The sequence below is a fragment of the Semicossyphus pulcher genome, unplaced genomic scaffold (assembly GCF_022749685.1).
Source record: "Semicossyphus pulcher isolate SPU_LCO1_2020_fin unplaced genomic scaffold, fSemPul1.0.p SCAF_12, whole genome shotgun sequence".
In the NCBI taxonomy this organism is placed as follows: Eukaryota; Metazoa; Chordata; class Actinopteri; order Labriformes; family Labridae; genus Semicossyphus; species Semicossyphus pulcher.
The window spans coordinates 13046271-13068364 of NW_027211626.1; the positions used below are offsets into that span (position 1 = coordinate 13046271).

The 22094-nt window shown below is 40.5% G+C and overlaps 1 protein-coding gene across 1 annotated transcript in view; it reads left to right on the plus strand.

Moving 5' to 3' along the window:
* phactr2 (phosphatase and actin regulator 2) overlaps positions 1 to 13975 on the plus strand; it is a 41880-nt gene extending 27905 nt beyond the window's left edge. The window contains exons 4-13 of the mRNA XM_069658637.1: positions 46 to 188; positions 1225 to 1471; positions 3889 to 4414; positions 4787 to 4950; positions 5223 to 5379; positions 5734 to 5789; positions 8233 to 8294; positions 8594 to 8731; positions 10389 to 10465; positions 12990 to 13975. Of these exons, the coding sequence (XP_069514738.1) occupies positions 46 to 188; positions 1225 to 1471; positions 3889 to 4414; positions 4787 to 4950; positions 5223 to 5379; positions 5734 to 5789; positions 8233 to 8294; positions 8594 to 8731; positions 10389 to 10465; positions 12990 to 13005 (1586 nt within the window). The 3' untranslated portion in view covers positions 13006 to 13975. The remainder of the gene's footprint in view (positions 1 to 45; positions 189 to 1224; positions 1472 to 3888; positions 4415 to 4786; positions 4951 to 5222; positions 5380 to 5733; positions 5790 to 8232; positions 8295 to 8593; positions 8732 to 10388; positions 10466 to 12989) is intronic.
* Positions 13976 to 22094: the final 8119 nt, after the last annotated feature.

The following is a 22094-nucleotide window of genomic DNA, read 5'->3' on the forward strand; positions in this document are numbered from 1 at the left end:
CACTGAAGATTTTAGTTACAGTAACTGCTTCTTTTTCTGTTATAGAGGAAACAAACAGTGAAAATCTGAACGGCCATGCCACACCAACCGAGATCGCAGAGGAGGTCAAAGTTGACATTGAGTCTCCAGAAACGGCGCTGGAGGAACAGGCCACCGGGCCCGCTAGCACCGAGGACAAAACAGGTAATGTGCGGATCAGTTATGTGTCTCATCATACCATGGCCTGTAATCAGGAGCTAATTGAAGACATACACTTTTGAATGTCTGTACTAGTTGAGGCATTTTAACGAAGCTTTACGTAGAGTTAAATTAAGGGGTGTGTCTTGTTCTTGAATGTAAATACTAGCGCTGATGTCCCAGCTGCAACAACTTTGTAATTTTGCAGAAAAGGAAAAAATTGGGGGAAAAAGATGCTTAAAGGGCAAATGAAGGAAAACACTTTTAACAAAGAGGCTCTTTCTCTCCTGTTATCATTGATCATGAAACTATTTCACGCCTTAAGCATATCAATGTTGCTCCAAAATTTATTGTGTTTTTTGTCCTGCAACATTAATATACTCTTAATCTAGAATGTGACTGTAAATGTCGATGAGCATGGCTGTTTTTAAAACTGCTAGAACCAAATGCTTTTTTTAGTCGTTGGTTGCCTGGAAGTTTTTTCTCGCTCTGTATCGGCAGCAGTCCTCTGGCTGACATTGAATCCTCTTTGGGATCCCACACCTGGTTCTAATGTGCTCAAATAGATATTCCCATTATATCAGCCTGCAGCGGGCATTCACAGTCTGGACAGAGCGGTAACCTACTCCTAATGCCCTCCCTCTGCCTCAGGAGACAGGCCTCTGTTCTCCCGTCTGATGCTGCTTAAGTGTTGTGCTGTACTCATCTCAACCCTGTTAGCATTGAACTCAGAGCCATTTGTTTGTTCATTTGTCAATAAGCAGAAAGGCGCAGGCAACAAACAGTGCATATACAGGAACAGAACACACATACCTTCACATTAGAGGACAGGGAAGGTTAACGGGTGCTTTTTATCTGCTGTAACCCAAGACTCACATCATTTATTCTGATACATGTCTAAAAAAAACCCTGTAATAAGACTCAGCGATCTTCATCTCTGTTTATCTCTCAGTATCTCTTTCTTGTCTTGCCTGCATGTCCAATTCTTCAGTTTTTTAACTTTTAATATCAAACTTTCACTCCCTGCTTCTTCTGATCTGCTCAGAGAGGCGTGATACTAAACCCCTCCCCCGGGCAAACCAAGCGCGACTTCGAGACGCTCAAGCTAAAAAACAGCAAAGCGCCACCCTGCCCGCTTCTTCCAAACCTGCGAGTGGCACCGCAGCCACAACCAGGCACAGAGAAGGAGGTGCTGCGGGAACTAAAAAGACAGCTAAAACCACAGGCAAGGCAGGCTCATCCACTCAAGCTAAAGCTAACACGCGGAGCACTAACACTGTTAGTCGAGGGACTGGTAAGTTAAGCTAGCTTGGAGCTTGTTTGCTGCCTTTCCTGCCGTAACCCCCCCATGCATGGAAAATGTGCTTGTATCACTGTTTAAAGGGAGGAAGACTCACCAGAAAGACCTCTGCTCCTGTAAACAATTGCCTCATGTACGCTCCCTTGTTTATGTGAAGTCTTAGTCAACTCAAGTTCCTGTTAAGTGGCGACAAAATGGTATTCCCCTGTTTTCCCATCTCCCCTTATAAGAGGTTTCCAGTCAATTGGGGGTGCTTCGTTTGTGATTTCTCTCTGTTTTCTGAGAAAGCAGAAGTGAAATCTCCACGCTCTGTAAACCCCGCTACAATACAAGTGTATAAGTGTGTTTTGTGCAAGTGAGAGCGAGTGAGGTCAGTGTAGAATGGCTGAAAACGAGGCACAATCATCACCCGTCATCCAGTGTGTGTGTGTGTGTGAACTTATTTAACCTACAGCATGATGAAGCTAGGCAGCACAGAGGGCAGACTATCGCATGTGACATCCATGCAGTCTTTTCTTAAGGCCGTTGCTTATCTTGTGTTCAGTTATTGGGGAAGTGGGACAAAGGTTGTTTCATTGGTCCTAAAATGACTGGGTAAGTTCATCCTTTTCCTCAGGCTGCTCCTAATAGCAAACAAAGATACCGCACTGACACATAAAGGACAACTTCAGTCAGTATTACCTCAGGATTTTAATACCTTTCTGATTTTTGTGAGTAAAAATGGTAGCTCTATTGTTAGAATATACATAGTAGGGATGGGATAACGATAATATCACGATACAGCGATTCTGTGAAAGTTGATATATTGCAAGCAGTCATGATACATCACGATATGTGATTAATCCTGCCGTTTACCTTTTTAGGGGGGGTTTGTTTTCTTCAGTTAATGTATTTATTCACTACACTTTGGTGTCAGTTTCACAGAATTTCACCCTGTAAAATCTTGAATTTGGATTCATGTCATGAGTGCCACCGTAAGGAGTCATGAAGTAGTGACGTGGTGAGTCAAAATTACAGGGAAATCTGCTTAGAGTGCTGTATATTGTGAATTAAAATATCGATATTTAGCGCCAGCATATCAGGACGACGATATATTGCTGTATCGATATTTTGTCCCACCCCTACTAAGTACTACAGATAAGGGAAGTTTATTAATTATTCAGTCAACAACAGAAACATGAAAGGGTTCATATTTAGAGGGTTTTAACTGCTGTTTCACGAAAGAAAAAAAAAACACATCACCTTGTGCTACAGGAAATCCTGATGGACATTGTCACAGTTTTCTTGCATTTTATAGCCTAAATAATCACAAGATGAATTTGAACAGTAATCGGAAGCCCTGAAAACAGTTCTATGCTTAATCCAAAAGGCAACTGGACTTGGAGTTCTTGAAGACGTTTTCACCTAGAAATATAAACCCATGTATGTATAATAATATAAGAAGCTTATATTTCTAGCTCCATCCGTTTAGAGCTAAAGAAGCCTCTCGGATGAGAGGTGAAACGTCTTCAGGAACTTTAGTTGCCTTTTGGATTAAGCTTAGAATCCCCACGACCTGGATGACTGAGAACCTTCGACAGACATTTATGTAACATGTTTTTGGAAGTCATGAATGCTCCCTGTTTGGCATTCATTAAACAAAACACTGTTTCCATGTGTTTACATACAGCCAATGAAATGGTGATATTTGGTTAAAGCAGTAATGGGCGTGTTCAATCAGACAGAAACACTGACTCACAGCCAGACAGCAGAGCATATTTACTCTTTGTAATAGTATTTACAGAGACCAGACTCCACGAGCAGAGAAAAACCTCTTTGACATTTAGCAACAACTAACATTAGCTTTCCTGCTAAACTCTCCTTCTTATCTATCTCACAAACAAGAACTCAAAGCCTGTAAACTTCTCTGCAAATATCACTCTGGGCTGTTTATCTTTCCGTGGGTCCTTACCTTTTAATACTTCTACTAGCAACACGCTCTCTGCACATGACTCGAAGGCTTCAGCACGAGTTTATCTACTCTCTCTCTTGTTCCCCTGCTGGGCCTCGGCCTGCAGGCTGCCGTCAGACGGATATCGATGCGCCCATCCAGCCGGGAGAGACGAATGGAGCATTTCTGATATTTCCCTTTTTCCCTTTCTTTTTAATAATTAAGTTTTTTTTTTTACATTTTCACATCAATGTATTTCAAAAACTTGTACACAATATTATTGACTGCAACAAACAGATGGGAAAATGTGATGTCAGTTGGACTTAACTAGTTTAAGACTGAGTGAGTATCAGAAGAAACACATACATTATTCAATACAGACAACTGACAGTTTTTATTTCTATATCTATTTTTTCAGACTGTTGAATAGGACCAACTAAATAATAGTAATAATAATTATATCTTTTTTTCCTCTCCTCAGTCAAATCCTCACATCCAAAAAAGACAGGATCAACAACAAAAAACGCCCCTGTCTCAACTTCCAACTCCTCCTCCACCCCTCGCTCTCGTGTGTCTAAGGACGCTACAGCCGGGACAGATGGAAGGAACAACCGGAAATCAGACACTCCCACCTCTTCCTTAGTACCTCAAAAGGCCTCCGCAGAGACTCCTAGTCAGCCTGGGGAGTTAAAATCCTCACCCCTTTCCTCAGACGCCAAGACACCTGCCTCATCTAAAGCCTCAGGCGGTGACACGGGGAGAACTGCTTCTCAACCTGGTCCTGAGCCTAAATCTGCTCCCAATGGGGAGGAGAGCCGCAAGGAAAAGGCTGCTGAAGCCACAAACCAAGCTCCCCATATTAACTCTTCTACAGAGGAAACCTCGTTCACAGAGGGAGAGACAGACAGCAGCTCGCGGGAGGAGAAGCGGGGGAGAAATGGAGGGGAAGGAGGAGAGGAAGAAAAGAAGAAAGGAGAAACAGGAACTGTTGTGGAGAACGGCCCGAGGTAAAAATGTCGTAGGAGATAGTGTATGTATACAGCAGTTTCACAGGAGTCATATGTTCTGAAATATTATTGATTTATGCAATGAGTTTATTGACAATAAATTTAAAGTAATAATATCGAAGATAAATGTCTTTTCCTTCTATTGCCGAATGAGGTAACACAATGGTGATTGAGCTTATGACCCACTGATGAAAGCCTTTGCATTGGCAGTATATAGTATCATTACGGACTGGGTGTCTGTGGCGACATTCGCAGAAAAAGGGGGGACAAGATTGTTTAATTGGGAAAACATTTTGCAGCCTTACAGATCTCAGGATTTGCTGTAGTTCAACAAATGATGTGATTCCACCATCTTCTTACGGTTTCCTGCAGGTCAACAGAAAAGCCAGCAGGCCTCAGTGTGAACATGGAGAAGGCCGAGGTGACGGTGATCCCAGACAGGCCGAGAGATAGCACAACCAGTGACTCTGACTCTGACGGACCAATCCTGTGGCGTGATGAGGAGGAGGAAGAAGAGGACGATGAGTACACGACCAGTAAGGCATTGGATTTGAAATACATTGTAGAATCTCCCGAGTCAGCTGCAACATGGTGACGTGCAGGTCAATTGTAGGAGGTGGTTCACTTAGAATATTCTTCTAAGTAATGCTAGCTATAAGTACATAGCATGTTTTATTGATGGAGGCTGAATAAACAAAAGTTGTATACTCATTTGGTTTGTTATTTGCTGCAGCTAATCTCCACATAGGTTGTATCAAAGCCCCAAGAATCTCCCTGACTAGTTCTCCCTCTTGTGTCTCCGTTTTAGCCCCTTTGGCCATGAAGATCCGCCGACGAGACACCCTGAACATCAAGCTGGGGAACAGACCCAGCAAGAGGGAGCTGGAGGAGAAAAACATCCTGCCGCGCAGCTCTGAGACAGAGAGACACGAGCTCCGACAGAAGATAGGCAGCAAACTAGTCAGGTACACACACACTCATTCTAGTGTGGAAATTGTAGCTAGGTGTGATTTTTCATAGATCTGGCAGCGCTGTGGGGGAATAACAGATCACTGATGGTTTTTTGGTGTAGTTGTGGGTGTCAAACTGGTACAAATGATGCTCTTTAAAAATCTGGCTGAAGGTGAGTTTGTCCTTTTCACGATGAGACAGAGACTCGTGGCAAAAAGCCTTTGGATCAGGAACAGAAAAAGGTGTTAAATAATTGTAACTGTGATCATCTATGTTGTTTGTTTTTTTGTAGAAGTCCGTGTGATTTCTAAATTACTTCTTATCCGCTCCCTTTAGAGAACTATGTGATCACAGTTTTCTCTTTGCAGGCGTCTGAGCCAAAGACCGACCACAGAGGAGCTGGAGCAGAGAAACATCCTCAGGCGTGAGTTTCTGAAATATTCAGGGTGAAGTGATTAATGGCTGTTATGATGTTTAGAAACTTAAAGGGGGGTATTATGCTAATTTCAAGCTTTGTATTTCACTCTGTGATACTTGTGGAGTAGCTTAGCATAATTTACAGTTAAAAGAAACTCTGTGCAGGCCCTCATAGAGCCTCTGCCTGACACGACTCAGTCAGCTCTGTACCTTTAAGAAACCTACAAGCCCACTTTCTTCTGATTGGCCAGCCAGTGTGTAGGAACAAACTGTCGTTCACAGCAGCCTGCAGACTGAGCTGAGAAGCCTGGGGATTACTCCAACATACTTTTACCTACAGATGTGAAACTTCACCCACGTTTAGCCCGCACATCCAACATTGTAACATTGAATATATGTCTTACAATGTGAAACAGCATAACACCCCCTCTTTAAAGAGTTGTAACCACATTTAAAACAGCTATGACAAGATCATGAAGAATCAGCAAGGTTTCATGGAAATGTGCGTTTCCATACTTGCCTCATTTAAAGTCACACCTGACAAACTCTAAAAGTAAAGTATGTAGTAAAGCAAATAGTGTTGCATCACGTCAGTTAATACATGATTTGGATTATACAATTAATTGCCAAAAGTCAGTGGACACCCATACAAATTATTAGTTTTGTAACTTTTAGAAGGTGATAGTTATACTTGTAGAAAGGGGAGTCCAACTCCATTAATGCCGACTGTTTCAGAACAGGATGTCCAACAAGCTCACATACTGCAGTTGTGATGGTCAGGTATCCACTGACTTTTAGCCATATAGTGTAAATGCCAGTGAAACTCTTCCAACTAGGGGACGATTGTGTTAAACAATGTTGTCCAGCTACAATATGCTCAAATACTGCTTTTGTTTCCCCTGCAGTACCACAACATGTTTCTAATATTGACTGACAGCACAAATAGAAGCAGTAAAGGCTTCAGTAAAAGTGGCTTATGAAATCTAATTGACAGTTCTGATTTACTGTGAAGCTGTATTCATGTCTGTTTAGTAATAGGTCACAACTGCTAGAATACAATGATGTGTCTTATTTACATTAAGTGATAGATGATCCTGGTTTTAACAGTGGCAGCACCAGATTGCCAGATGTGGCCTTATGTGATACGCATGTCCGTCTAAATCGAGGGTTACTGTTGATTAGAAGCGGTGTGTCTCATACGCTGAACTAATGTGGTCACGTCTAGTTTTATTTACTGACTGCCTCACATTTACTTTGATAAACACAAATCATTTCAGGTCAGTTAGTGAGGCCGCGTTCATATATAATAAATACACTACACTCAAACCTGATGGATCTTAAGTAACTTTAGATCTGAATAAAATGTGTATGCCGTGCTACCAAGCAGGACTGAAAACATTCAGTCAGAGGGTTAGGTTTTTTTCATTTAAGCTGGAGGTTTGTAAATGTCCTAACTGTTCTGCTCTTGGCCTCACTGAAACTATTCAAACAGCTAACGACTGAGAAGTTATGCAATATCTGTTGCTTTGTGTTAATTGGCAAATAGAGCAAAAAGCCCTCAGTCGCCTGTTTGTATCATGTGGAAATTACAACACAGGAAATTAGAAGATATCATCCAGCATGTACTAATGTGGTATACCTATGACAGTTTTCAAGTAGAATTACATAACAGAATTATATTCCATTATAGTATCACATGACTTTGAAGGAACTGAATGTGCTGTGTCAGTTCATGAAAGTGAAAGTGCAGTTTCTCTACGAACGGATGCTTTCTTTGAGACTGTAGCTAAACATAATAATATACAACAGCTGTTATGCTGCTGGAATAAACCTTGGTCTTTAAAACTGACTGCTGGACAGTCGGCACACAAACTTTGTAGGACATTTACACCCTTATAACCAGATTTTGTGACTAGTTAGTTGGCATCCATCTGGAGCTGTATACTTTAAAGTGTTTAATTTACACACATCCTCAGTCTGGTCTTAACACAGGTAAAATAAAGCCAGCCTCGGATGTGTGTGTACAGCATGCAGACTAAAACTGTTGTACACAGTTGTTGTTACTTTATGGAAAAAAGTTATGTAAATAGTTTCTGTGCTGCGAATCCCATACAGCTTCTATTTCCATCTAATTGGACCACTAGGGTCAAGGAGTTCACCAGCATCCCAGGCCAGATCACCTACTATCTGTTTACACACACACATGTATACATTAAACATCCATGGAGACACCACAAGAGAGGAGACATGACGGATTCAACACAGATGAATCACTCAGCTCCAGAGGAAATCAAAAGGACATATATCTCTTCTGTATGTTAAGGCTTCATACCGCTTCATAACCACTGACACGTTTTAATGTGGCGAATCACGTTATGTTATAAATATAAACAGAAGTTAGTTGAGGTCGCGGAACGTGTGAAATGACTCTGTTGGTTTTCTGCGTGCAGAAAAGAATGAAGCGGAGGAGAAAGAAGCCAAGCAAGAGATTAAAAGGAGTCTCTCAAGAAAGGTAGTGTAAACACCAACCACACACGTATACACACACAGGAGAGAACTGAAAGGACACAGCCGCTCTATATTTAGATGCTAATATGTTTCGCTCCACCTTATGAGTCATGTTAGGAGGCAGAAAAGATGCTTTGTGCAGAGATCAGCCCATCTAGTGGACACAGACAGAACTGAAACTAATCTCAGATCAAGTTATCTGTGTAACATAACACATCAACAGTATGTTAGACTTCAGTATGACTTAAAATAACACATTGTTTTTGTTTGTGTGTGTGTGTGTGTGTGTGTGTGTGTGTGTAGCTGAGTGTGAGGCCGACAGTGGCAGAGCTCGTCGCTCGCCGGATTCTGCGGTTTAACGAGTATGTGGAGGTAACGGACGCCAAGGATTACGACCGGCGGGCAGACAAACCCTGGACACGGCTTACTCCTGCTGACAAGGTGAGATAGAGATATATGTTTAGTTCCTTTATAAACAGGAGGTGGCTGAAGGATGTCAAAGTACACTACACTGACACACTGTAGTATGTGGATAACGAAACAAAGCATTTAAAAAAACCTTGTGTCATAATTATGCAACTTTTACAACCTCCATTTTTCTGTGGAGGCTTTACTCAAAATGTTGGCAGCAGGGATTTGCTCCCGCTCAGCCAAAAAGAGCATTAGTGAGAACAGGCACTGAAGTTAGGCAATCAGGCCCAGCTGTAGTCAGTGCTCAAGTTCATCCAAAAGGTGTTGGGTGGAGTCACCGCTCCACAAACTGTTACCACAAATCTAGAAGAACACTATTTTCTTTAATATCATTGTGTTCTGAAGCATTACAGTTTTTCAAATCACTAAAACACAGACTAAAGCCTGAAAACCATCCCCAGTCTCGAGCTCCACACTTTGTACTTTTACAATAGATGAATGTGCCGAATGTTCTGTTTTAAATGTTTTTCATGTCTTCATAAAACCCCCTTAAAGAAGAAAACAGCCCCTCAGGAGGCTGGGGGGCGGTTTCTGTGCAACACCTGCCCTCTGCTGGTGATGTTTAAAACTACACATAAATCACAGACCCTGAATCTAAAGCACTAAAACCTCACAGACTTTAACTGGTATCACTGACATATTCAGTACAAGAGCCTATAAGTTTATAGTTGTATCATATCATTAATATTGTTTGAAGATAACAGACAATATTAAATCAGCTTAATCATGCCTTCAAAGGGCCATATCTTTTGAATGGATGTTCTCATATTTTGCATGGGTTTCACATTTCTGTGTTGTTATTGTTCACAGTGAAAAAGTGAAAACTGCAGAACTCCAGAATTACATCTTTAAAAAGGTCGTCTCTGAAAAGAGCCGTTCAGAACAGCTGCAGGTTTCTACGTAGAACCTTGCTTTCGCTGAAATCGACCAATCGTCATTCACCGTCATTCACCTCAGGCTGCCTTCTTGCAGTAGCTTGTAGTCAAGTCATGAATGGTAACATTTCATTACCATTCCGATACATCCTTGCGACTTGGCTCGTACATATAACTCAGAATAACCGATCTTAGAGCAGCCATGTTTTCTACACCTTTGGAGTGACAGTGCAGTGCGGCCGTTCCCCCACGTGGGGGAGGGGCTACTTGGTCACTCCAAATAGCCAATCGTAGCTAAGGTCTAACCTTCGAATGGCAAAACGGCCTGTTCGTTTCAGGAGGAAGAAAAGGCTCCAAATACGTTTTTTAAAATGAAACAAACTTCACCAACGTGATTCAAAAACAAATTAAAATAATAGAACATTTATTGAATATCTAAAATATGTCCCCTTTAAAAGAACTGTGTACATGTTAGTTTTACCTTGCTGGCAAAAAAGTTTTACCATCAACATTTCAACGTTCCCTAATTACTTATAGATAATTCCTTGAAAAAACAAAGTCTGCAGCTGCACAGATTTTTGCAAAAGATAAATGGCTCAAAAAGTCATAATGAGAGGCTGCAGACTGGATGTGATCAAAAGCACAGCTTAACAGAAGCTGTTTTCATGTTGTGCATTGTGAGGACAGGTGGCCTCGTCCTGCTAAATGCACTTTAATCACATTGTGTGTGTGTATGTGTGTTCGACCCTCAGGCTGCTATCCGTAAGGAGCTGAACGAGTTTAAGAGCCGAGAGATGGAGGTTCATGAAGACAGCAAACATCTCACCAGGTACTCGACAGGTCGATGACCACCATTCAACAAACTCTGACTAGAAAGTACACGTTATTAATGATTCATCACTGTAAATCCTGCTTATTAGCTTGCGCTGATCAATATTTCAATTATTCTGGTCCTCAAAAGCCATTTCCTCTGACCACATTAACATCAGGACATATACACTTGAGTGGACTCCAGTTCATTAGCCTCAGGCATTGATTGCTAATAAGGTTCAGGTTCACTCCCTCTCATGTCATTAGCTGTGTGACGTGGTTTCTGTTGTTGCTGTACGGAGCGCAGAGAGAGTAAGTGCACCAGCTTAGACACCCTTTGTCAGCTCTGCAGCTGCCCTCTGTCTGGCATCACTTCTTCATGTTTCTGCTGTATTCTTTATTGTTCCGTAAACACATCTGGAGAATCCCCGTGTTGTGGATGAATATCACTTGTTTGTTCTTTTGTTTGTTGCACTGCCCGCTGATTGTTTCTCAGCCCTCAGGAGAACTGTAAAGCTTTGCCAGTCTGAGCACTGTTTTTGGTTACATAATAACTTCTGAAAACAATAGCTCCTTTGACTATTGCTGCAGAGATTGCATCAGTTTTCAATCTTAAGCAAAAACAATACAAAAGCAACTTAACACCATTTTCATTCTCTAAAGTCATTCTCTGCAGCGCACTGTATCCATGATATCATAAATATATTACATTTATGATCACTGTTAGTGCTGTTACACATTTAAAAAGAAAAATCCAGTTTTAAGAAGTGAGAACAAACATGTTATTTATGCTGACAATTTGAGGGCAACCAATGTAGACAGACAATAAACGACACTGCAGAGTTATATCTTTCATTCATGGTGCCTCCTCTGCCTCGTTTTAAAAACAATATTACTCAAATGTTTTCATCTGTGGTGTCAAATCCAAAATGTGTCCATCTTGTGTTAATAAATAAAAACAACCTACAGCAGTGTATTAATAGGAGAGCATGGCAATGCATTTCATAAACACATCCTGCTCGAGTATAGACGGCATGGCCTTGTGATACTTTAAGTCAAAGAGATGATTTCTCACTTAATTTTAGTATCTTTTATATTTTGAATTAAAAATGGCAGCCTTAATATGCCTAAGTCTTTACTCTATAGTAATTATAAGCAATGGAAATGTTTAAGTAAGATACTGTAAGTGATTTATGCAGGGTCTAAAACATGTATTTGTTTTGATTGATTTGCAGATTCCAATTAGATCAGGCTTTACCTAACCTAACAATCGTGCTAAACGGTCACACGACGCTGGTTATCAACTCAATAAGTCAACCCAGGGTTTCTATGAGCACGTTCACATAAAAGGGCTGTTGTTTGGAGCAAATGACCAATCTAAACACGTCTGCCGTCAGCTGATCGGCATATTTTACAAACTCAAGGCAAACTATGAATTTGGGAAGATATGAAGAAGTAATCCAGACTAAAATCTGCTCAGCTGCAGCTGCTGAATGCAGGAAGGACAAACAGCTAAAAAAAAAGCAGACTGTGTAAATGCGCAAATATAATAGTAGCTATCACTGCTCCATCATTAGAGCACCATATATTATAACACTCGTTTAGCCTATTACATTAGACTAATACGTTGCACAGATGTATTTTCGTTAATGACAGATTAAGACCGTATCCTTTCAGCCCAGCCGTATCAAACGGACCCATGGAGCAAATAAAGAATTAACGGCCTATAAAACCACAATTTAAAGTACGAATGCTTACTTTTATATCAGATTTAGTACAAAAGTACTTCAGGCTTCATTTTTTTTATCAGCCTCTGTTGTGGATGTATCAGTTAAGCAGAATAAATATTTTTCATGAATATATTTAATAAAATCATACGGTAAAGAGGAAGTGTTTTACCAGTCTTTTTCTGCCTCATCCCTCTGACGATCTGCTCACAGAGCTCCTAAATCAAGAGACCCAATTGGTCAATAGGTGGCGCTTAGTTCAGGTTGATCTCTTATCTCGGACATAACCTGCTCCGGAGCAGGTTAGGTGTTCAGCATAAGTTACCATGGTGATCTACCCCGGTAAGAAGTGAACCAGCTGCGAGTTAACCTTGTAGTTACCGCGATAACCACAAATCCTGCTTCATAGTATACCCCCCTGACCTGTGGATGGAGGTTGCTGCAATATTGCTGTGATTGGTTAGGTTCAGACGTTGGAAAAGGAGCATCACCATTTTTTATTGACAGCTGATAGGCCTATCCTGTTATTTTGTATTGGAGGGGGTGGGACATAATAATAATAATAATAATACATTTTATTTATAGGCGCCTTTCAGAACACTCAAGGTCACCTTACAAGGCAGAGTTAAAAACTAAAAACAATGCCAACAGTAGATCAACAAAATGAACAAAGCCTTTATTTTTCATTCTTTATTTGGATCTCCCGTTGTCTCCCACTTAAACAACAACAATAAAAAAAGAAAACTATTCAAGAACCTACAATTGCATTGACACGTTCAAAGTCTGGATCTAAAGCCTGTTTGTTTCTGTTTTCAGATTCCATCGGCCCTGAGTGCTCTCACAGCCAGCTGGACGTCAGCACCACGAGCTCTCCACTCCACAGCTCCCAGCAGTCCCCCGGCCCTCCACACCCTCAGTACACAGCTCGACCCTCTCCTACACCTGAAGATGATATGTATTTCTGTCTATAGTGACAGCTACAGGTGTGTCTTAAGGCCTTTGGCATCCATGGACACCAGTGAAACATTTGCACATATCTATAGTCAGAACAGTTGTGTGTATAGCTCTGATTATTTATTGTGGCTGGCCAGAACCTGCTGGTGAATGATGTTTTTGTTTGTTGTTTTGGCTCACATTAGGCCTTGTAATGAGACGTTCGAGGGAGGAAAAATGACCCTCTTAGTGATGAATGTGGCTCAGTTTGTGTTCTTGCCAAGGTCTGCCTTGACATAAACTGCCAAATGGCCAAATATGGGCATCCTCCTACAACAGGAAATGGGAGTGATTGGATGGATGCCTGCTGATGTCAGTGCCTATGTCATAGATCAGATGGGGTGTGTTTATGCTCTTGGAGTTGGATCTGGTATACTGCAGTTAATTTTTAGACATATTTAAAGTATATTTGCCACTAGAGGGCATTATATCATCAGAGTTATAGTCTGCACGGACAAAGACGTTTATGTAGATGAAGAAGAATAACCTGCGAGTGTTATATTTATATATAGGGTTCGGTGGATACCTGAGGCTGTGATAGTAAAGTGCAATCACTCCAATTTTAGCCAATTCTGTTCCCTCAGCACTTGTACATGATGAGCATGGTGACTCATGGTGATAATGCACCATCAAATTTCCTGTGTTGAGTTATTAAGTGCAAACCTTTGATCACAAAGTGCTGGACTTTCTGATTTTCAGGCTTTGTTTCTTTTTATTTTAGGCTTTGGCTGGAGCTCTCTCTTTCTCTCTCTCTCTCTCTCTCTCTCTCTCTCTCTCTCTCTCTCTCTCTCTCTCTCTCTCTCTCTCTCTCTCTCTCTCTCTATCTATCAGAGTGACTTGGTGCCAATCAAAAAGCAGAAATTGATTGTACGTTGGCCTTCTTGTTTGAGAGTTTACAGGTATGATTTTGTTAGGAAGCAATCCGCTGGTCAGGAGGAGTAGAGAAGTACTTTATTTTCTATTTCATTGAACATGTTTTTGCAATTGAATCTTCAGAATGTGACGGATACGTGAGTTGCTAATAAGTGGCCCCTTTACATCTTGCCCTAACATGCACCTTGAATTCAGATCGGTTTTATCAACACACAGTTTGATTTGTCTCGAATGAATTTAAGAATTTAAAGCAGTTTTTCAACTGTATGGAAAATACACTTTTACAATTTATTGTAAAATAGATTTTTTAAAAATGATCGACTGTCAGTTGGATAAAATCTACAATTGAAATTGGATCTGAAGACATCAACTCTGGAATATTACAAGGCATGTTTCTGCTGTTCTAATCTATTTAAAAGTTACTCTTATCCTTCTAATCAGCTGATAGTTGAAGACAAAACAATCGCGAGGTGAAGCGCTGAAATGCACTTATTCATTTTCCTGATGAAATTAAGAACAGAAGATTGACCAATTACCAAAACTGAAATTACAGCTAGCATAATATTAGCTTAGCTTAGCATAAATACTGGCAGCTGGTTGTGTGAAATGTGTCAAACATGTAAAAAAGACTCAGCCAGGGTAGCTATAACCCCCTATTTCCAGTCTTTGTGCTAAGCTAAGCTAAGCTAATCGCTGCTGGTTGTAGGTTTATATTTATAACATCCAGGCATGTGGGGTATCGATCTTCTCTGCTAACTGCTGGCAAAAATGTGTTTATGTATATATTATTGTTTCTAGTAATATCAAACTTTTCCTTGAATATCACATGTAAGGCAAAACTAAAGCGTATACGTGTTCTTAGCAGGACAAGAAGTATCTCTCTTTATATTCCAATGCTCTATGGATTACATTTCTATTTTGTGCAATCTTTGGCGGATTGTTAGACTGTCATGGGTCGGTCATTTGAATCATAAATCCCCTTTTGGTACACTTACTGATTATCTGCTTTTAGGGCTCTGTTGAGAAAATAAACCTGAATACTCGAGAGGTGTTCATGCAAGATGTAAAGGGGATCAATTATTAATGATTTGTTTTGTGTGAATGTTTGGTTGAGCTAACAGAAAGACAAACTTCTGAAAGGAGGAAGTGACATGTAGAAGGAAGAAAAACTGAACCTATAAGTTGCTCTTCAAATATTTTAGGACTGATTCAAGAAGCTTGGCCAAAAAAAACAAGTTATTATATAAAATTTCATCCCAGCATATTTGGACTATAAAGGAGATGTTGGTTGAATAGTGATTGACAGGTTGAGCCTGCTGACGTCCAAAGGCTGGTGCTCTCAGAATAGACCTCCCTCCTCTACAACACTCGACGTTCTTCTCAAACAAACTAAGAGAGGACACATTCACTCTGAATGTTATAACATGGAGTTATGTACAGCGAAAAAGAAACCACAGTATTCAATGATGTCAATGTCTATGTTGTTATATATTGATTATTTTGTACAGAATGTATATCGAGCATGTGCATACAATGAAATCAGTTTTACTACCAATATGATCCAATAGAACTTTGATGTGAATGTTTTAAGCTCTGATTTTAGTTGTGTTTTTTATCATCCCCAGACGATACAATGAGCAATTCAGTGGACATATATGTGCTGACTTTACCAAACCCACCTGTTTCCTAAGCACACCATGTACAAGACATCATATAGGGAGTTCAAGTTCATAGTTCAAGTTACTTCATATTCTGTCCCACCCTCACTTTAACTGGACTCAGCAGATGCAATGCAGCAGGTATTTCATGGATGGTCAGGTAGAATCAATTTAAAACCCTTCAGGACCTCACCCTTCATTTATTTCTTCAGAGTACCAGAGTTCAAACCTGCACCAACTGGAAAAAAACAGGATGAGACTTGAAGATTGGTGTTAAAAGACACACAGATGTATTCTTCCATCACTTAAACAAAGACAGAAAAAATCTAGACTAAGTTAAAGTGATAATCTTGAAGATTTTCATTTAAATAAATGTCTGTTAAATCACTATCTATCGCAGAATGAGGTAACACAATGGTGATTGAGCCTATGGCTGAAAGCCTTTGCTTTTGCATAATTACTGTGGCAACTTTCGTGGAAAAAATCACAAGCGGCGCCCAGTCAGTGACGTGTTTTCCATCACCCAGCAGTGGCTGGTCTGCCAGAGAGGGTAGGCGGAGCTAACGCAACTAACACACGTCTGTAAAGCGGCTGTTTTTCCTGTCTCTATCTGAACATAAGATATGATTAAGAAATGTAAAATAAGGAGGTGTTATATATGAAAAAAGTAATTATGATACTGCTTGCCAAACAGTTTTACCTTTTAATGACACATTTTCTACTGCTTAACTTTTGTTAATGCTAAAGTAACGAAAAACTTCTCCTTATAAATGCCAAACAGATGTTACAACTCAAGTGTTACAGAATAAGATTCTTTAGCGTTAATCTAGGTGTTATCTCTTTTAAAACATTGGTGACATATAACAAAAAATATTGACCGAGTAGTCCTGGCCTGAACTTTTTTTTTGTCCCGGCAGGACGGATGCATAATTCGATATAATTTAGTGCATCATTATGTACGGCATCTAGACAAAGCAGCCGAGAGCCCTGACAGTTGGTGCTCATAAACAGTCAGTATTAATCACACGGAGCGAGTCCTGTAAAATCTTTTATGACCCGTCTGCTTCATCTCATCTTGTAGTCTATGGGACCTGTAAGACAAACACAATAAAACTTCCCAGAGTTAGACTCAAAGAAGCATTAAAAGTTATCAGACAAACGTTTCTTTGCATTGTTCACGGGGCGGAATACGTCAAATTAGAGTACTGAAAATGCAATTACATTTGAAAAAGTCTTCCTCTAACATAGCTTTGGTTTTGTTAAAACATTCATGGACACTTTTACAGCCTTTTCTATTAATTTGAAGTACTGGAGACTTCCACCAGTTCTTTTAAATGTTTACATTAGAGGATGTCTGCTTTCGTGTCGATTTCACCAAATCAAATCCCCAGTTTCTGACGAGCCATAATCACGCTGCTGCTTCTGCCGCTGCTATCGATCGAAAGCATGTCATCTTTTCTTGATTACATTTAATTCACAGTAGGGTTTCAGGATTTACTGGATATTCCCAAGTGACTCACACACTTTAGATCATAACTGCCTATTTCACATGGACTCCTTTACTGTATGTTTTTGACACCGGATTGATCTCTGAAGTCATTGGATGGTGTTGTATATCCCCCAAAACCGCTACTGTTACGTCCAAACGGTGTATATTGTTTTTGTACATAAAGAATCATGAAAAAACATCTAACTTGTCATCCGAGTTTTTCTTGTCATATGATCAGTTTTACGATATGGTGACAAAGAGCAAAAGTGCAGCAGTTAAGCGCACAGAAACAGTTGGACCAGTTGGAACACCTTCCTCTTACCTTTTCACCACTAATACGATAATACATTTGCTCAACTATCAGGTAAGAAAAAGTACATTTTCATTGATCCCCCTATCATTGAATTTTTGCTGGTTGCGCTTTTCAAAGCTCAGTCCTTGGAGGCCAGTTTCCCTAATTCACTCTTCAGAGACCCGACATGGCGCCAGACACTTATTATCAGTAGAGTTGAATTTTTAAATACATTACATAATTCCTTGGAAATTTCCTGAACTAATGAAAAACGGTGCCAACGTTCCTTTTTAAATTTTCATTGATGCTCCAAGAAGAGCTATAAGAGAAATTTAGAGCCTGTCTGGGAACACCAAACTGTAGCAATTAGTGCCAATTAAGCCTTTCCAGGATATTGGACAAAATGAAGAAAGCCTTTTACTCGGCTTCTCTCATAACCTTCCATGAATATGAAATACAGTCGAGGATGGCAGTGTAATTACTCTGGGAGATCTTTATTGAACCTTGCTGTGCCTCTTGGCTCTCACTGAGTGTCTGCTTGGGTAACTTGAGGACAAACAGTTCTGAGAAAAGTGAGACATTTTGATGTTTAGCCATGTTAGCTGCTTCACCACTTTAGTCCAGAATAAACTCAGCTGTTAGACTGATTACCATTAGATATTATACAGATCTTCAATGTGCCCAGAGGATGAATCATAATGGACTTTGGAGACCCTGCAGGGATTCTACTTTTACAACCACCATGGGGTCGACATTTGTGGTTCTCAGGAAAATTACTCAACAGCTACAGTATCAAGTGGATTCTTATGAAATGTCTGAATACATTTACGTCCCTCTAATGATGAACTGGAACAACTGGATTTTCTCATCTCACCTCCACCACTGGGGAAAGGGTTTAATTTGATCCGTACTTTGTTTTACAACCAAAAGCCTACAAAACTTATGAAGCTGTTGGCACAAATTAGCAAAGATCTTTGAGGCTGAAAAATGGAGCCAAGCCGAAGTGTCTCAAACCTGCATCCTGTCTACTGGCAAGCAGGGCGACTCCACTGGTTGCAAAAGGAAGTCTGACTTTATTTTATTTTTTAAAGTGATAGCAAGTGCCAAACTCAAGGCTTAGAAACTGAAATTCTCCATCCATTGACCGTATTCACATAGTGGCCATTTTCCTCTGACATCACAGTCAGGGTGGGATGCCCAAATTGTGCATTAATGTCATACTACTGTTTCACACTGTAGGCAACTGAAAAGTCAATGCACAGCAAAAATCTGCAAGGACACCATGCCAAATTACAAGCTTAAATAACATATTAGATATCTTATTAGCTCCTATTATCTAGCTTACATTGTCATTCAACCCCTTCCTTCCTGGCTGATTTTACTTCTAGTTAGGAATGTATGCCTTTCCAATTGTAATGTGTTACATCAGCAAATAATAATGTTATCTAAGAGGTGGTTGAATGCTAACCGTTCCACTGGAAAGTGTTGTCAAAGCGATAAGAAAGGCGATATTCCGAGCTAACAGTAAGGTTAGCTAGGACTTGGTTCAACACTAGCATTCGTTGTTGTCTAACTAGATTTATGGGTTATACCCAAAGTCACTTTTTTTCACTAATAATCAGTGAAATCATAACATTGTGTTAGATTTCCTACTTTGAATAACATGTTCGATATCTTATTAGCTACCATTAGCTAGCCTACATTGTCATTCAACCCCTTCCTGGCTAATTTTACCTCCAGCTAGGAATGTATGCCTTTCCAATTATATTGTGTTATATCAGCAAATAATAATGTTATCTAAGAGGTGGTTGAATGCTAACTTTACCGCCTGAAAGTGTCGTCAAAGCGATAAGAAAGGCGATATTCCTAGCTAACAGTAATGTAAGCTAAAAGTAATGTTAGCTAGGACTTGGTTGAATGCTAGCATTCGCTGTTGTCTAACTGGACCTAATGGGTTATCAAATATGCTGTTTAAACTTGAAATATGTCCCAATGTCCCTTTATTTTTAATACTCAGCAGTGAAATCATAACAATTTGTTAGATTTCTTATGTTTTTATGATTTGTAAACTAGCAGTTTCACATCATAGCAGCATTTGAGCTCAATGGCCGCCATGTGAATATGATAAGTTGGGCAACATCGCGGTGGTTGCATCGGCTACTTGTAGTTTAAGGGTAAACATAGGCTACTGAACATTGGTCTGTTAGCATCGTCTTTGTGAGTATGTTGCTAACACTAGTATTTAGCTTTTTGCCTATGTACAGTCTCAATGAGCTGTAGCTTCCAGTCACAATGCATATTGTTGTGACAACAGTAATGCGCAAAAACAACACTGTACATTGAAGTAAAACTAAAGCAACACTGACTAATTTCAGTATAATTCTTCTTTACTGTACTTAAAAAAAAAAAAAGCATTTTCCAGTAACTTTAATTTCTGCTTCCAGAATAGGAACAGTAAATACAAATGCATCCTCAGCATGCAGTATGCAAACAATGTGACAGCCATTAAAACTACATTTTCCCTAATAGATTTCTGAGAAATGCTACTTCTGTGAATTCTCTTCCAGTGTACTGTTCTGATCTCATTGTTTATTGCACGCTGGATTTTCTGTTCTTCGAGTGCGCGTTACCCTAATGCCTGTGTTGCAAACATCTCCAAACCTTTGACTGAATGTGCTTTTTAGTTTATATGGAAGGTTTCCATGCCAATGACCATTAAAGCATCCAATTCCAACCCTATCTATTCAGCCTCATCGAGAGCACCAGCTTGCCAGCATTTAAAGAGGATGTGGGCGTAATGGAGTTGGTTCTTAAGGAGAGGAAGAGGAAATGAGACGCATAGAGATCGAAGGATACAGGGGACGAGGAGAGGCTGCAAAAGGCTGCAGAGACGGAGACGGTAGAAAATGAGAGACTGAATCAGCAGCAGGTCTTATGTTGAGGGGCCTGATAACTCGCTTTGGGATTGATTTTACAGCACATGGGTGCTTCTGCTCGACCTCGATGACGGGAAAAATATAAATAATATTGCTCTTAGTGTATGCCCATTTGGTTGCAGCTCCTCCGATATAGAAATATATAAATCTAAGAGTGGTGGTAATGTGTTTTATAGAGCAAAGAAGGACAGTCAGAGAACTGCAGCAGCTGGTGCTTCTCTCTGAAAGATGCCCTCGTGGACCACGGTGGTCGTAAACCTCCTGCTCTCTCTCACACACATCTTTCACCCTTAAACCACCACTAACACCTATCTGTTCACTCTAAAATCAACCTTGGCCATATTTTTTCTTCGCATAAATGTTAACCTCTTCCTTAAATATGAACTGAGCCAGAATGTTGCCACCTTTTAGTCTAGAGGTCATACCAGCTGTAAAACACACAAGACACACACACTTCCCAAGATAATAAAGTTTTTCAGGAAGCAGGGGAAGGCACTTCTTATCCCTGGCACACTGCCTGGAGGTCTGTACTGCAGGTCTAACTCAATTGAAAAAGGGTGGCCGTTAATCATCTGTGTGAAACGGCTGCAAGGGTAGAAAACGTGTGATTATTGGAGGCTTTATTCCATCCTGTCGTACTGTCAAGCGTGCATTTCACTTCTCAAATTACTTTCACTTTTTCCCCCAAAAGCTGTTAATTTTCTGTGCTTAGAAGCTCGTGATAAGAGAAAGGTTTTGCAGTTAAATCAGATTTGTTAAGCTAAGGTGTTTCTACGTTAAACTTTCCCAGCTACAAAATGCTGCAGAAGCTGTTCAGACTGAATATCATCCGTTTTCCCCGTCCGATTGCCTTTATTCATCGAAATGTGTGTTTGCATTTGGTTAGGGAAATTCATTCCACGCATGCACTCCATTCTTTGTGGAACATATTAATGTGTTTGTCCCCGCTGCAGAGTCATTACTGTGTGTTTTGTCTTCGATGTTTCCGCTCCACTGCTAAGCCTATCTGAGCCGTGAAAATGGAGAATGAAAGGACAGAAAGTGCTGAAAAAGAAAACCGGTAGGTGATGAGGTTTGCATGAGGGGGTGTGAGCGGTAAAGAAGATGAGAGTGAGGAGTTTTGCGGAGGAGAAAAATAGATAGAGGATAGATGGATGAAACAGGTGGGTGGCAGAGCCCGGCAGAGATAATTGGATTGTGGGAGCATTCATATTTGATGAGGGTGAATGTGCTTCCTGGACCTTTTCACCCTTTTGGCTGAGCTCCTGTGTGCTCAGCGGAGAGAGGGGATGTGTGTACCATCAGCCAAACAAGCATGAACACAGAGAAGCCAAGTGGTCATTAAAAGATACAATTCACCTTGTCAGGAGCCATTTAAAAAGGCAATCAAGCACCCGTTCCCGTGCAGTTTGGAGTCTTACCGTTACATTCAGAGGGTCGTGACGTGGAATGGAATTAATTGCCTCGACTACTCAGACACTGCAGGATCCTGAGTAGTCGCAGAGGTGAGGTGATAATGAGCTGCCACGCCTGATGTGATCGATTCAGTGGGTGTCGGGCTGTGGGATGTTGTATCAGCCCTGACTTTGGTAGCAGCGTCATAGATCCTCTAAGTAGAGTTGAAGTGCTTTAAATGGACCTAATTTTCCTGTCGTGTTTCAGCTTGAGTTCTTGCGGAGA